This window comes from Leopardus geoffroyi, chromosome A2, assembly GCF_018350155.1.
Source record: "Leopardus geoffroyi isolate Oge1 chromosome A2, O.geoffroyi_Oge1_pat1.0, whole genome shotgun sequence".
NCBI lineage: Eukaryota > Metazoa > Chordata > Mammalia > Carnivora > Felidae > Leopardus > Leopardus geoffroyi.
Window position 1 is genome coordinate 71,350,792 of NC_059331.1, and position 17,060 is coordinate 71,367,851.

The 17,060-nt window shown below is 44.0% G+C and overlaps 1 protein-coding gene across 6 annotated transcripts in view; it reads right to left on the reverse strand.

Moving 5' to 3' along the window:
- HECW1 (HECT, C2 and WW domain containing E3 ubiquitin protein ligase 1) overlaps positions 1–17,060 on the reverse strand; it is a 422,849-nt gene that overhangs the window by 231,972 nt on the left and 173,817 nt on the right. For all 6 annotated transcript variants that reach the window (XM_045494336.1, XM_045494331.1, XM_045494332.1 and 3 more), the window contains 2 exons: positions 8,380–8,704; positions 783–890 (listed from right to left, as the gene is read on the reverse strand). In XM_045494336.1, coding sequence (XP_045350292.1) covers positions 783–890; positions 8,380–8,668 — 397 coding nt within the window. In that variant the 5' untranslated portion in view covers positions 8,669–8,704. The remainder of the gene's footprint in view (positions 1–782; positions 891–8,379; positions 8,705–17,060) is intronic.

Genomic DNA, 17,060 nt, shown 5'->3' on the forward strand with positions numbered 1-17,060 from the left:
GGACCAGAAGATGCAGGAGGGATTTGTACATTTAGCACTCTCCCATACCCAAGTGGGAAGGGAAGAACTTGCAGATAAGGGTATTCTGTGCATTCCTTCAGTTGGTAAACATGAGGCCCACAAAGATATTTCCTTGTGCAATGGGAAATGCACCAGTATGGGGATTTTTGAAAAGAACCCTTCCTTAACTACAAAAATGACTTATTTTCAAAGATAGCATAAAATTTTAGGAAATATCTCAGTAAAATACATGATGACAAGTTTATACACCCAGAGATATCAGTAGATCAGGAATCAAAGAAACAGGTCAGTAGTAGTAACGTATCACCTCCATCCTGGGGAATTATGGCCAGAGCCGAAAATCAGGGTGAAGTGTGGAATATCCCCAATATTCTGGGGCCATGATCAGGGAGTCTTGAAGAACTGGCTCAAGCAAAGCCAACACTGCACTACAGTATACAGAAGGGGCAACTATCGCAAATTTGGAGAGCACGTGGAGGAGCACGGAGTGAAAAAGATCTGAGCCAAAAGATTCTGAATCCAGAGGCCTATGAATGACCATGAACCAAACATCTCTTTGAAACAAAAGGAATGGCAGTCTGGGCTGGTTTGTATGGCTGTTGCCCAAATGCTCTAGATCTCACCTTTCATTATTTTTAAGCATTTCATTAAACATATGCCTCTCTTACACAGCACATTTCTCAGGGAAGCAATGCAATAGAACGAAGGACTTGAAACAGTTGAACCCCATCGCGAGCAACAGGAATGGGAAAAGTACTCACGTTCCACAAAGTAAGAGCTGGCATCGATCTTCCAGATGATCTGGCCCCGATGAGAACCATTGACTCCACGGTTCTTATAGTCCAAAAAGTTTTCTGACAAGACCTCATCTATACTCCCATGAAAGAAAGAAAGCAGAGTAGAAAAATGTATCAGCTAACAGTATATTTAGGGAAAAGAAAGAAAGAAAAAGAGCAAAGGATATTAATGCTATCTCTAACTCAACAGACGAAAAAGCACATGGAATCCAAATGAGTGAGCTAGAAGTATTCTCAGGTACCCTCTCGACCAACCCTTTGTAATACAGAGCCAATCCCCACTCTGCAATACTCCTGCGATCATCTAGCTGGTTTGCAAACACTTCCACAAACAGAAAATAATTGCTTCTATGGCAGGCCATTTCACTTTTGAATAGTCTTTACGTGTGTGAAATCTGAGTGCAAAAATCTTCCTCCTAAAGCTTTCAGGAATTGGTCTTGCTTTGGGTTTGTGAATGAGGCATAAAGAAAACATTCAATCACACTTTCTGTTTGGGGCCCAGCTCTCATAGACCCCACTTTATAGCATCTCTTCTCCAGCCCGGATACCTGTCATCATCTAATACCTGGGACTCATCCATGAATTTATCCATCCATCCTTCATGCACTCATGCATTTATTTATTCATTCAACAGATACTTATCAAGACTGAACCGTCTGTCATGCTGGGAAAAATGCAAGAGCCATGGTGTTGGGCAAACCCAATATGGTCCTTTCTGAGCTAAAGCTTTAAAACAATTGAAGATGCAGACTTTATTTTTTTTTAATTTTTTTAACATTTATTTATTTTTGAGACAGAGAGAGACAGAGCATGAACGGGGGAGGGTCAGAGAGAGAGGGAGACACAGAATCTGAAACAGGCTCCAGGCTCTGAGCAGTCAGCACAGAGCCCGACGTGGGGCTCGAACTCATGGACCTCGAGATCATGACCTGAGCCGAAGTGGGACGCTTAACTGACTGAGCCACCCAGGCACCCCAAGGATGCAGACTTAAAACACTAAGTGAAGAAGTAAAGGTATTATTACAATTTGTGATAGGGGATGGGAAGGAAAAGAACAGGGTGCTCTAACAGGGAGTTTGAAGGAGGGAGGCCACCTGGAGTTCAGGGAAGCACTGAGGGATAAGAAGCCACAAGGGTGGAGATGGAGGGTGGGTGTGGAGGGGGCAGAGAAAGGCCTTGATGTGGTGTCCAGGACCTAAGATGATGGAGAGCCTCCTGCATGGAGGCACTAAGAGGAGCTTGTGGGGGACTGTGTACTTTTCCTTTCCTGCTCTTTCTCTGCTCATCACATTGCAGTTGCCAATATCCTCCTTAAAGTTGGTGTCCAGACAGGAACAGCGTTCCTGGAGAGGACTGATCTGTGAAGGAGAAGCTGACTGCCCCCTCTCTGGTTCCGGACCTCATGTTTTCAGTGGAGGCTAAGACAGGGATATGAATTTTACTTTGGTTATCTATGGGGCCCTGGCAGAAAGTAAACACTTGAGCTAGATGGGTCTGTGGCTTTGAGAATCCAGATCCACTGCAGTGACAAGACGAATAAACAGAACTCAGGGGTTCCTGAGAGCAGGCTCCAAGTTCCAGCTCTGCCAAGAGGAGCAAGGTCATGGTTGTCCTTTTTGCAACTAAGATTGTATCTGCCTAGACTGGGAAAACAGGCAAGAAGGAGGTGAAAGGAAGGCAGGATTTGTAGCAAAGGACTCAGTTATCAAGGCTCTTTGTGCCATATACCAATGGCATCGAGCCTACATCTTCAGGTCCTCCCCTGCAAAATGGGGGTGGGGTACTAATCACTGGGACCTCCTAGTGGAGGAGTAAATGAGACAACTGGTCAACGTGCTTGTGCCCTCCTATGTTGACTGCACATTTTTGGCTATCTCGTCCTTGGTAAAGATAATTGGGCACAGCAACACTATCTCTGCTTCATTAATGGCAGGCACTGTATCCCCTGGAAAATCACTTGGTTGCAAAATTTGCCAGTCTTAATATTTACAGTGTGTGCTCACAGCCCTGGTTGGGTTACTAAGATGATTGCATAATATGTCTTTTACCGTAATTGCCTCATTTCTGCCAAAAAGGCATAATATTTTCCTAGCTCCCTGGGTTTTCAGTGTAGAGATTTGCCTCATTATAGCAATTCTCTAAGGAGAGGTATTTACTTGAATCTTCCACTCTGATCACCAGAATATTCATTTTAACAGTTATGATCAGGAATCCCTGTAAATAATATCTAGAAGGGATGCTCATTCATGCATTAGGTAAATGTGCAGTAAGTATCTCCTCCACTCTGGGCATTGTGCTAAACCCTGCGGACACACTGGTGAACAAGATATGGTCTATGTTCTCGGGAAGTTTCTAATAGATTTGGGGACTTATTCAAGAAAACAGGCAATTTCATTAGACTATAGTAAGTTTAAGAATAGGTTAACTATTAAGGAACCACAGCAGCACAAGGAGAACCTCAAGGAGAAAAGGATGGAATGAGTAGGTGGGAAGAATCTGCAAAGACTAATGAGGATAGCAAAATAACACACATTTTAAAGAAAACAAGATACATTTCACTGTACACATTTAAACATGACACCTTTTGGGGCGCCTGGGTGGCTCAGTTGGTTGGGCGTCCGACCTCGGCTCAGGTCATGATCTCGCAGTCCGTGAGTTCGAGCCCCGCATCGGGCTCTGTGCTGACAGCTCAGAGCCTGGAGCCTGTTTCAGATTCTGTGTCTCCCTCTCTCTCTGACCCTCCCCCGTTCATGCTCTCTCTCTGTCTCAAAAATAAATAAACGTAAAAAAAAAAAATTAAACATGACACCTTTTAAAAGACTGTCAATTGGTCCTGATAAATAGCCCATTCTCTTACATTTATAATACTTCATAACACATAGCACATAAGAAAAAAGAATAGTCGATATTCCTGCCTGAACCATCTGTGCTGAGAGGTCAACTCCTTCCCCAAAGGCATTCATTACCAATTGTTGGAAAAGTTATTGGTCTTTGCTTGGGAATTCAAGTGTATTGTGGGGGTCAGATGCAGAGAAACAGAATCACTCCAGATATTTTATGCAGAAGGGGATTCAATGCAGAGGATTGGGTTCCTAGAGAAATGGACTCCAGGCTGGGTCTCTGGGAACAGCCCCAGAATAACTGGTTCTCCAAGGCCCTGCTTCCACCTCACTCAGAGTGGCCTCATGGGAACTGCTCAGCTCAAGAACCTCATAGAGCAGCAGTGGCCAGTGGGCAGGAGAGCAAGAGGCTGCTTCCCAGGCCACAGCGATTGCCTCTCCACCCACAGAGAGCAACCAGCCTGTAGCAAGATGGGTACCTGCCACCACCACATCACCCAGGAAGTGAGTGAGTGGATAGCAAGGCACTGTGGTGGATGGCTGAACTTTCCAAAGCCATGACTGAGGCAGCCACAGGCTAACCAGTAGGAGGAGGAACCCCACAGTTTGCTGCCTCCTTCCCTGTCTTGCACAGGTGCGCCTAATGAAGGGACCGGTGTGCATCTGGGACATGGTTGCACAGGAGTCTGAGATATACAAATTTTAGGGACAGGATTCTGCACTAGAGGAAAGCACTGGAGAAAAGAAGAGGCCTGGAATGGATGGTGGGGGCCCAGCCATGCTCTCTGCCACCCTGAGGATTGATAGGCCCTGGGCCATCTGTCCCAAGGTTCTTTTTTTCCATATTTTTTTGTCATGGTGGAAGTCATTTTGTGGGAGCAATGTTTGTGTGATTACAGGGATATTGACAACCCCTTGAAGCAGGAACATTAGGCTACCTTAGCACCTATGTGAACCTAGGTAGCTTATTTAATCCCTCTGTGTCTTTGCTTCCTCACTACAATGCGGGGATAATATCAATACCAGCTTCAAAAGTCTGTTGTGAGGACTGAATGAGTGAATACAGGTACTGGTCAGAGAACATTATTAGACATCACTAGTAAGCAGATTATTTTATATTATTTTAACATGAATGTGAGGTGAAGAGGTGAAAAATACTTGAATAGATACATTCTCATTGACTTAGCATTCTAATGACTAGAGGTATTAGTTGTATCCTCCAACTTATGTGTCCTAACTCAATTATACAAGACTGTTCCCTTAGTGTGAGTAAGCCATGGGCATTGCTGACTCTCTACCCCTAAATATAGAACTCATAAATAATTAGGTTTTATTTGTCAAAGTCAAGTAGGCATTTTCAAATGAATAACGGCAGAACTATTTTCTGGAAATGCCGATTTTTAATAAACATGCTTCTATGTACTTATTTTTGACCAGGTGATGACCTTCTTCCCACTTACTGAACTTTAAAATCTCTTTCCATGTTCCTATTGGTTTGGTAAGAAGCTTTTGTCTATAATGCACAGTTACAACGATTGAGTACCCATCTAAGGGTGAAGGCTAGGCTGCACGAAGCCTGGGAATTAAGGTAATTTGCTATCACACATCCAGAGAATAGAGCTCCCTGACAAGGTAGATCAAGACATGAAGTATTGATCAACGGGCAGTAAATGTGCAGTGTCTCATCAATTCTGCTCAATGATCCTGAGAAGAAAGTTATGTTTTCCCCTCTGTTTTGGAGATAAGAAACCTAGAGCTCGGATGACAGTACACGGCTGGGGCCATACATCTGGCCAGTGGCAGGGTAGAATTCTAAACGAGGTCAAGCTGTCACTGAAACCACATGATCTTTCCCAATTCTGTGTCACCAGAGAGAGAAGCCTTCGTTACTCCGTATCGAGCTCATGGCCACTCATAAAGGAGGGCAACCAAATTGGATTTCACTGATAATAACGGTAATGCTACTGTCACTGTCCCATCACTGGGTTCCTGGCTAAGGACAGCACTGGTGTTGGTGAGAGGGCCACACATGCCCGTCCACATGCAGGTGTCTCACTCTCTATGGCAGAAGAAAAGTCGTGTATTCCTGGAGCTCTAGAGGCCAGAGCTAAAAGCATCACAAACCTGGCCTCACGTGGACAGGTGGTCCACTGGCATGGAATGATACCATACCAGGTTCCACCGAGATGTTCCTATGGGCAGCATGGGGTCTGCCGCCAGGCGAGGGCAGCTGTGTGGCCTTGGGAGCCACTGCATCGGCATTTCTTCAGTGGTGAAATGACAGATTAAATGAAATCATCACCTCTAAATCTTTAGGCCTAGAATGGTGATTCGATCTTTGGCAAGACACTGCAAATCTGACAGACACGTTACTAAGGACCTACAAATTATGAACTCTTAAGGCACACAGATAATTTTGGATTTGGAAATTATTTCTGAAATGCTATGTTGCTGAAAGTGTTGGCGTTCTGCATTAAATAACTTCACAGTTATATATGTGCAGCTACTATGAGAAGAGCAAACTGTCAAGTTAAGATCCTAAGATGACGAGCTGTGTTTACTTTTGTCTCCGTCAGAATGTCATGTTAACACCAGATCTTATTCATTCCTAGAGTTTTACGACATTCGATGCTGCTGACTGCCCCTTCCTTCCTCCGCCACCTTCTCTTGACTTCTGTGACGTGGTCTAAGTCTCCATCCCTCCTCCACCTCCTTTGTGAGCACCTCTCCTGTCCGTCCCTCTGACAGAGGTGTTCCGGTCCTCTTTTCTACACAATCCACAATGACTTGACTCTTGGGGTGCCAGTTACCCCAAACCTCCACCCACAGCCTGGATCTAGGGCTGAGCTCCAGATCTGCCCATTCCTTCACCTTGGATGAATGTCTTTGGATTTCTCACCTTCCCCACAAAACACTCTCCTCCTCTAATGGTTCCCTGAATGAATGAATGAATGAATGAATGACAACAGGACTCACCACTGCAGGAAGGTACAGCTTCAAAGAGCTGGTTCAAAACTAGATCTGGGGCCAAAACCCTAATTGCCTAAGGTGCTAAACAAGTAACGTTTCACAATGAAAGTAGGGATGGGTGGGAGGGGGACTGTGGCAAAACTAAAGGGTGCAGACCAGGCTAAATGAGGCAGTTAATGCTTAACTTTAGCAAACTAAAGCCAAGTAGAATTACAGGCTCAGTCTGCCAAATTGAGGGCTTTTGTGAAAGAAGCTAGAAATTTGGATTTCAATGTGAAATCTCTACACTTTTCAATGTTGATAACTTATCAAATTTAAAACAATGTGGACTAAAAATATGCTTGGTGGGCTGTTATTTTGCAAGCTCTGTGTTAGATTGATGGTATCCAAACAATTTTACGCAAGAACTATTTTTTCAGCAAATTCAATTTTACCTAAGTCCAACTTAGCTAGTAACCATTACTTGTGTACAAATTTAAAAAACTATGTTTCTCCATCTTTACGATAATGCATATATTGTAAATACATCGGCCAAGCTGATTGCAAAGCCGTTAAGAGATCTAAAAATATTTCCCTCACAGCTAGTTAGTTAGATAAGATCCCCTTTAGTTTATCAGAAAAACAGTCCAGGTTGCAAAATTCTTAGAACAATCCACTGGTTTCTGTGATATTCCATGTTAAATCAGCATTGTGTGTCAGAATGTGTAAATTGCTCCTTGCACAGACTGATGGCAGAAGGCCTGGTCTCCCTTGAACTTAGTGCCTGACTTGAGCGACTCCCCTTCCCCACCCAGCAACCACACCTCTGCTTGCCAATTAACCAGCATAAATGCATCAATTTCTAACACATTCAATTCTATCATGTAAAATAGATCAAATACATTTTTTCATGGGATTTCAAATTTGTGAGATCTGTTTTCTGCAGCACACAGACTTGTGTGGCCATTTTCCTCTCAACCATCACTCTGTTCCCAACCTGCGGTCTCTTGCTGTCACTGTTACATCCTTTGAATACAAAGCAGTAAGAATGGTCAAAGAACAGGTGAAAAGAGGCACATGATTACATTGGAAACAAAGTAGAACCCCCTCCGTAGAGATGTGTGTCCTTTGCTTGTGTATATGGTGTTGCTTTGGTCTTATAAACATACAGACTTGAAAACAGGCTTTTGATATTAACTTATTCATAATTACAAGAGCGTCTATACTTGCAAATGGTAATAACATTTGTGTTCAACCATAGCTGGCCCTTCTAACTCATGGTTTTCTTCCACTGAATAGAGATGGTAAGAGAAGCCTTAGTGAATGGGTCTCCAGTGTGTTAGAATTTGCTGTACAGGGGCGCCTGGGTTGGGTTAAGAGTTGGTTAGGAGTCCGGCTCTTGACTTCGGCTCAGGTCATGATCTCACAGTTGGTGAGTTCAAGCCCCGCATCAGGCTCTGCACTGACAGGGAGGAGCCTGATTGGGATTCTCTATCTCTCCTTCTCTCTCTGCCCCTCCCTCACTTGTGTGCTCTGTTTTTCTCTCTCTCAAAATAAATAAATAAACTTAAAAAAAAAAAGAATTTGGTGTATAACACATTTGGTTGTAAATTGTGCACTTTAATTAAAGTATGGAGTCTGTTGAAATATTAAAGCATACCTAAAAGTGCATTGTGAATGCTACGCTTGTTGACCACCCGACCCACATGGCTGAGACCATTCTGTCTGCAGCACTCTGTCAGCGAGTCTGGCTAAGTGCTGTCCTACTCACCAATGAGATACATGCCGATCCAGTCTCCAGCATCCACTTCCTCCTTGATGTCCCAGTGGATCACCAGGTCCTGAGAGTGTCCTATGGAGTAGTAGGAGCTGCTGACCATAAGTGTGGAGCGGCTGTCTGAGGTGACCAGGTCGGTGTCGCTGGTGGAGCGGGGTATGGTGACGGTGCCGTGGGGGCCGGTCCTGATGGCCATGCTGTGGAACTGGCCAGGGTTGTAGCTGTGACGGAGTGGCTCCTTGCACCGGCGGCGATTCTGGGAGTTTCTAGATGGGGATGCCATGGCGGCCAGGCCTAAAAACCTGTTCTGGTACAGATTCTGTGGGGGCAAACAGACAATGAGCAGGGGTGGAAGATGCCAGCTCCACAATCACTGTCTTCCCAGGGAAAGAAGTATATGCTGGGAGAGATAGGCTGTGAGAGAGCTGCTCTCCAAGGGAGATCTGAAATACGACACAAAGCATCTTCCTCAGGGTTCACACAGGGATGGCAAGAACAAAAATGCAAGCTCCCCGAGGGGCCATGCTTTTCCATGCTCTGCTGGGGTCTGTCTCTCCCCGCTCCTTCTAGCCCACAGGGATTAGGAGGACCAAATGGCCCCGGCGGTGTGACTGCCCCCAGAGTGCCGTCCTTTGAGAAATCCAGCATCAATTCAATTGGATCCAATTTTATCCTTCTTTAGGGTTGATTATGGTTATTATCACTGAACATTTTAGTGATCCCTGCAGGCTTCAACACCCTATACACAACCCGGAATTAGAGGCGGTCCCTGCTGGGTGAGGTCACCAGTCTTGCATTACAACTCTCTATCCTACAGAATGTCCCGGTCATCTGAGATTTCTATTAAGGACCTCTGATACCTTAGTAATCTTCAAACACCATAATTTCCAACAAAATCCAATCTCAGAGAACCATGTCTCCCTTGGAGCCAATGTTATTGTAGAAACCATTGTATCTGATGAGAAAAAATGCATTTTTTTTTTTTTTTATCATTTGCAACATTGAGCATTCCATGTGAGCTGAGCCGATACTCAGCAATAGCTGGGTTGTTTGTAGCTTTTAAAACATGGGGAAAAAACATCGTTTCGAACTTGCACAAGGGATTCTTTTTTGAAACAAGCAAGTGTTCTGACTCCATCAAAGTATATTAAAACTGGGATTTAAACGTACATTTTTGGGGTTCCTGGCTATAAAAGTACATGCTATTCTACAACTAATAACACTTTTGTTTTCAAGAGAAAATTAAGGCCTAAAAACGTGTTGAGTCATGCAGTTTAGGTCCCAGGGGCAGTTACTTATTACACACATCAATCAAATGCAAGTTCCTGACTTTTTGTTTACACATCATGAGGACCAGGCCTCAGCGACAGTCTACTCTTTGGATTACATAAGTCTATTTAGCAGCAATTTAGGCCTGCACTTTTTCCATCTTCCAAGAACAGGGCACTTGTAAAAAGTCCATTAACCTGATGAAGCACAGTGTTGGCATTTTGTGTCTCGGTCCTTAATGGCCATGTGGCATGCCTATTCATTCATTATTTGAGTCTCTTGTTAGGCATTCTTCTGGCCCCACTGGCGGTAACCATGGAATTTACCATAGGCAGAAAAGCCAGACTTCAGAAAGCATCTCATCACACTATTGGTACCATGTGGTCATTTTTTTTTTTTTAATGCTTGTCATTACGACAGTATGAACATGGACAGACCACATTGTCACCTGGAAACCAGTCTTCCTTACAGGAAGACTGGCAAAGCCCAGGAAGCATGAGCTATCTGTGCACTTCCCAGGTGCCCTGGCTCTTCTGGGCAGTTCAGAGACCTCGGTTACCTGACCATCCTCCAGGGGCTTTGTCCAGAGACCTTTGTAAATCTCCAACAAAGAAAGGCTGCTGCTAGAGCATAAGATTTCTGCAGTTTATATAAACTTTATGTGGACTGATAACATCTTAAAGTATTATTATGGAGATTAAAAACAACTAGGAATTAAATACTCAAGAATATAATTGCAAGTTAAACCAAAGTTGGTGCAGCACCTACCAAGTTCCAATCTGTGTATCCCGAGACGATTTACTTAATTAATCCTTCTGGTCCTCAGTAACCATTTGTAAATGGGCTGTTGTCAGAACTTAATGAGATAGTGCAAATCAAGCCCTTAGCATAGTGAGTACTCAACAAATGAAAATCTACTACTAAAATACTACTGATATTGCTTTACTAAAAAAGCCTCACTGAAACACAGGTCTTGGGCAGTTGGCCAGGCTCACTCACTGGCCAAGGGTCCCCTCACACCATCCCCAGAGCCCTCATACTTAAATCCTCCTGCAACAAACCCACAAATCGTTTCTAGTCATGGCCCTGCAGGTTTAATCACAAAACTGAAATTCCAAACATTAAACAGTCTAGTGTATTTGTAAAGGTATCATACCAATTTTTTGGAGGGGAGCATCCCTTTATCTGAAAAGTTTGTGTTTGAAAAAGGGTATTTATGCATTAATGTTGAGGCAGAGGGATTTTTATTGACATAGTATCAGTCACAGCCTCAAAAGAGATTATAGAGAGCTTTGCTTTTGTTGAAGACACTTGTGCTGTGGTATTTTTATCAGAATTCCCTGGAAACCAGGCAACTCTCCTGAAACTGTCAAGTTACACCAGTGATCCCTGTCCACGTGGTGGGAACTAAGGCATAGAAGGAAACATTAGTCAAGGAAGACATTTGTCAGTAATTTACTTGATTGGAATAATGGCATTTGCCTGGAATAAGAAGGGCGACCTCGGAGCTGTGCCTTGAAGGCTGCACTCTCCCACCCCTGTCTTTGCCCACATTCTCTCCTTTTGTACTTGCAGCAGAAATGGTATTCCTGCTTCAAGATTACGCTCCAGCACCAACTCTGCTATAACCTCTCCTTCCAGCCTTTTCCCATTCCTGAAAACATGGGCCTCTGCTCCCTGATCCCACAGGAATCCCCTTCCCCTGCAGAGATCCTTACTGTATTATTGCTAGTTGACCTGTTCATGTGCATCCCTATGCTGTGAAGACTTGAAGCCAGTGTTCCCTGCTCTTTATATCCCCTGGAACTGGCATGATTCCTGGTGCACACACACACACACACACACACACACACACACACACACGCAGAACTTCAAAACTTAATTAATATGATGGATTTTCTTCAATCATGTCATTTCTTTTTGCAGAAAGTGTTTAAGTTTGCCATTAAAAATAGATAAAATACAGAAAGACATGACAAGTTAGTAGATAGTGCAGAGAGAGAAGAAAATAGAGACAAAAAGTTATGTACAAAGGCTAACATAAAACTAAATGCCATCATGTCCCTAAACAGGTGTTATCGTTAAAGACTCACTACAGCTGCCTCTTGAACGCAGCAGGTGGATAGCTGATTCCCAACGTGCGATTCCTTTGTGGCTATGTTTACCCGGGCATTCACAAGTGTTCCTAGCTCAGACTATAGACTCATCCGGGTGGAAGAAATAATTTAATCATTCTCCCTTCACATCTGAACCGTGGGAGATAGAGGTGGATCTGTCCTGTTTTTAAATGGCCGTGGATAAAAGACCACTCTCTTCCCAGACAGTGATTCCACTGTTTTACCATCTCGCAATTCTTCCTAATTGCTAAGGCAAATCTCATGGGACAGAGACCTGACTTCTCCTCCCTCCCTGCAAAGAGGAGTGGCTTTCCCATTCTCTGTATGAGGAGGATTTTAACAGTATCACTAAATTGCTTCCAGTTTTTTCTCCATCCCACTAAGTAATTCAAGTGTCTTTTATTTTCTCTTGCCTGGGTGAAGAGTAACAGACACTGATAAGAAACCAAGAGAATATTAGTCACAGTTTCAGCAACACTGTAATTTTCCAATCATTGGTTGTAATCAAGGCTCTCTGGTTGTGGGCTATGTTAAGCATAGATTTTAACTGACCCTTGAAAAAGTGAATCCAATGTGTGAGCCGCTGAGAACAATCTATCACATTGTGACCTACTTCATAGGGAGTAAGCTTGCATTTGCTGGCTGTTTTCCTATGTGCAGCAAGGATCCAACAATGATATTTTGTTTACTTGTTTTGCTTTCCAACTTAAATAACTCAAAATTGTTAAAATGATTTTAATTAAGTGATATATTCTTGGACTTTTAAAAAATCTTGGGCCGGCCTTGCATGTTTAATGTTTTAAGTTATTCTTATGCACTATAGTAGATTAGCAAAAACAAAACCTTCTGTAAGGAGATGGAATCTTAAAGGAAAAAATTATCACTTCTAGGGAAGGGACATGTTATCATAGATTTTTTTTTTTTTCAGAACACAGGGAGACAAAAGATCTGCTTTGTCAATTTCTAACTGACGAAGTCATTAATAGCTTTTCTGTTTTGGAATATATAAAGCCGTGAGTGAGTACCATCTCAGAAATGAAAAGAAAGTGGACAAAAGCCATATCTACAATAGAGAAAATGATTCTTAAAAATTGCCTCTACGCTAAGAAATCAAAAACAGTGAGTGGAAAACACAGGCCCTGAAGGAAACCTCATTAAAGTATATGAGACGAGGTTATAGAAACTGGCATTATTTAGCTGGAAGAAGGACCATAACGGTTTTTTGAGTTCAGGAACAGATTTTATTTTGAGCAAGTACATGCCTGAAGCTTTTTTATCCTACTCTCAGCTCTGGTTTTGCCATCGGGGGTAATGGAACTTAAAAAAAATTTACATGTAACTTGTCTCTTTCTACAATGGATTTGAGAAAATTTGCAACAAAAGAAACGTACAGGGAAATAGAGGAATAGAGACCTGACAGAAATTGCAAAGTAGCAATACGGAAAAGGATAATAATTATGAGCATTTACTCTATGCTGGGAGCGTGGTGCATTATCACATTAGAAACCTCCTGAGTATCACCCCTTCCTTGTCGGTGAAAACTCAGCTCAGAAAGGTGGTTAATAAACATTCCCAAGGTCCTCTTACAGTAGGAAATGGGGATGTGAGCCTGCTCTGTGTGACTGAAGTGGGCGCTTTTATCAATCTTGAACACTCTCTCCAAATTATAACCTGGGCAGATATAGTTGCAGAAACTGATTCAAATATTCCTCTGATCTTGACAACCAAGAAGACATAAAGAAAGCATAGTTCTCATGATCAGAATATTAGAATTTTTGCTCCCTCCAGGTTCTTAATAAAATGCTTCACTTTAGACTTTACATGGGGAATACCACAGGATGTGGTGAACATTATCTTTTAAAAAACTGTAAAATCACAAACAGTGGCAGATTCTCGCACAAGTTTTTGACGAAAGTCAAGGTTATAATAGAAAAGGTCTATTTGGGGCTGTGTTTCGCTGTGTTTCCTTCTGACCACATGCAAAAGCCCCTTGGGCTTATTCCACCCTTTATGCTCCAAACCTCCTGCTCTCAGTTCAGCTCCTATTCCCAATCCCACATCTCTCTGTCCTGCCTTGATGCAGATAAACCAGAGCCTGAATGACCTGTTCTATCTGCAACGGTCTTACTTATTTCTTATCAGTTCCCTTCTATTAATAAGCAAGTGCCAAAAGAACACGGGCCTTGCCCAGCTCTTCTGGATCTGCATTTCCAGCTAAAGTGGTGCCTGGTGAGAAGGTAGTGAGTGCTCAGTAGATGTTCTGTCGGATGAATGAATGAGTGAGTGAATGGTTCGGGATGGGGCGTATCTGCCTCTGTGTTGCAGAGCCATGACATGCTTTGCTGTTTGAGTTCAGGAACCCTTCTCAGTGCCTATTTTGCCTAAAGCACAAGGCTTGTTGTCCAGAATCCCCATGACAGGCTCCTGAATGACACTGGTAAGAAGGGAGAGGTGGGGATGAGGTCCCAATCCTGGGTCCCCTTCCGCATCTCACATCCTGAGATCCAAGTCTAGCCTGTACATTCGCGTGTTTGCTCACGGGACAGAGGTGGCTGATCTGACAGATCATCAAATGGCCAAGCACTTCCGAGGAGGAAAGTAGGAGGTAGCTGCAATATTACCATCTCTATCCAACTCTTTAGCTCCTGACACCTGTCCCTGAGACTGTGCCTCAAAACTGTGTTTTAAGCCTCAAAGCCATGTGTTGAAAAAGCTGTGTTTTGTGGTGGCCATTGTGCAGAGGAATATCACAGAATTACATAAACTAAATTGTGTGGGCTCCTTTTCTTTGAAGAAGAAATAGAATCCCACACATTGCCGGCTGGAAGGGAACATTAGGCGGAAGAAATTTTAATAAGCAAATCAAACTAAGTCAAGGAATATCCACATAGGAAGTCATGATTTAACAGACAAGGGACTTGTTAAAATGACAGTCAAATGAATTATTTTAGGAACACAAAAAGCCTTACCCCTAATGGAAAAAAAAAATCCAACAATAGGTTTAAGAGAGTTGAATAGCCCCCACCCGCACTTCTCTCTGGGGCCCCCAGTGATGGTGGCAGAGGGACGTCTTTGTTTCTTGTTGCTCTAATGCCATTCTTGCAGCTTGTATGTAAGAGAGGTGAGCAGGAGGCCCGGCTGTGCTTCGAGGATATGTACCTGTCACCATTTCAGTCAAATCTGGAATTCTTGGTGCAACTCTGGGCCACTTGGGAGATTTATGCTTGAAGGTGTTCAAGAACAAAGCTGTCAAAGTCTGGGCAGGGGTAGGGGGACAGGGTAAGGAGAGAGAGGAAGGTAGGAGGCAAGGGGGGCCGTCCCATGTTATTTAAGGGAAGCATCTCCTTCTGATCTACTTGAAAAGAGACATCGCTGAAAGTGGTCTTCCTCTGTGTGTGTGTATGTGTGTGTGTCTTTGTGAGAGAGAAAGATTGGCAGACAGATGGACAGACTGACAAGAGACAGAGAATGAATAGAAATGCACAGATGCCTTTCCCTTTTCGATCTCAGACATGTCCTTGTCTTCCTCAGGAGAGTCTCATCTTGATGCAAGTTGGAAAGGTCCCTTCTTTAGGTGTTGACACATGCCAAAGCAAAGAATATGCTCTCGTTTCCCAGAACCACAGTGTCACTCCCAGCAGGTCATGGCGCCCAAGCCTCAGGGACCCGCTGACCACTTGGGAGCCCCCCGGTGGGAGTGCGAGGGAGCAACGAGGCTGTGGAACTGGGCAGCCGTAAACCACACCACCGACCACCACAACTCCACTCTTGGAGCCACACAGGGCTGCTGTGCCAAGCAAGGTAACTGTGTCTCTTCCACACCCAGGGCACCGCCACCTGCCTAACAAACCTGACCCATAAAACCAAGTCACAGAGACCCCCAGAGTGAGTGGTGGGATCGTGTCCAGTCCCTCCTGCTGCTCTAGAAGGGCAGTGGCCTGCCTTGAGCACAGCATGTGAGCAGGGGAGCTACGCCTGGAACCCAGGCTCCATGGCTAGGACCCCACTGCCTTACTCAGGAGGGAGCATCAAGCTTGCAAAGAATGTAAGCCATGGTGTGTTTTGCTCCTCTGTTCACAATCCTGTTCAGATTTGCTGACTAATCGTCAGTGTGGTCAGGCAATGAATATAGTTCTAAAAAGGACATTTCTGCAGGATTGCAAATGAGGTGCTAAGTTTGCATCCATGTTGAAGTTAATCCTCAAATACCTTATTATTTGTTGTGGAGACTCAGGGCGCCATAGAGATGCTCTCTTAAGTTGTGGCACCCCCTGGGAGGCTGGGTCCAGCAGAGTTGGTCAGATTTTTAAGTAAAAAACTGTCTTTTGCTTTCTTCCTTCCTTTAGCTCATTCAACGAGCAGATGTTTATTGAATCATTAGTGTGTACAAAACATTGCACAGAGTATTGAGTATGCACAGAGGGATAGATTAAACAGTGCTCCTACCCTCAAAGAGTTTTGCACAGGAGGCAAGCATTTAAGCAGTCAACTCTGACACAACAACAAGGACCACAACAGGAGAGGTAGGCAAGGTCCTTGTGGGAGGGAGAGAGATGCTGGAAATAACCTTCCAGATGGGAGAACAGAGCCTCCGTGTTTGGAAGGAGAAGTGGGAAGGTCACCAACTGGACCTGGGCAGAGGGAAATCCAATCTAAGCAGAAGGAGCTCTGTATATAAAGACTGGGTGTTGTATGGAAACCAATTTGACAATAAATTATATTTTTTTAAAAAGGCAGAGCTTGACAAGCATGGCATACCAGTGGATTGAGGGGAAGCCAGGGGGTGAGAGGGGAGAGGGTCCCACAACACACCAAGACATAGGACCTCCTCCCTTGGAGGAGGGGCCACAGGAGATTTTTTATCTGGGGAAGGATACAGTCTGTTCACCTTAGAAACATCAGCCTGCATCAGTGAGAGGAGAGCTAGGGGCAAGGAGCCTGCTATGTCTGGGGAAGCCCATACTACATCAATCCTGAAAGCCAAGTCCACCTGTAGGGAGCACTTTCATCAGATGATTCTTTAAGTTAAACCCACAGTGCCATCTGCATCCGAGGCTCTAAGTCTCATGGAAGGATGAGAGGTAAAGGAACAAGGCTCTTGAGGGGGTCCTTGAGGGGGTCCTTGAGGGGAGTGTGTAAATGAAGGAGGCACAGTCATGGAGACCATGGACATCACCGTGTGTGGCCTGTTTCCACTGGGATCTCGTGGCCCTTGCATTCACTCTGGAATCTGGCAGTGTCAGTGCATCTAAGGCAAGTGGTACTTGTGCCTAATTTTATTGTCGGGGA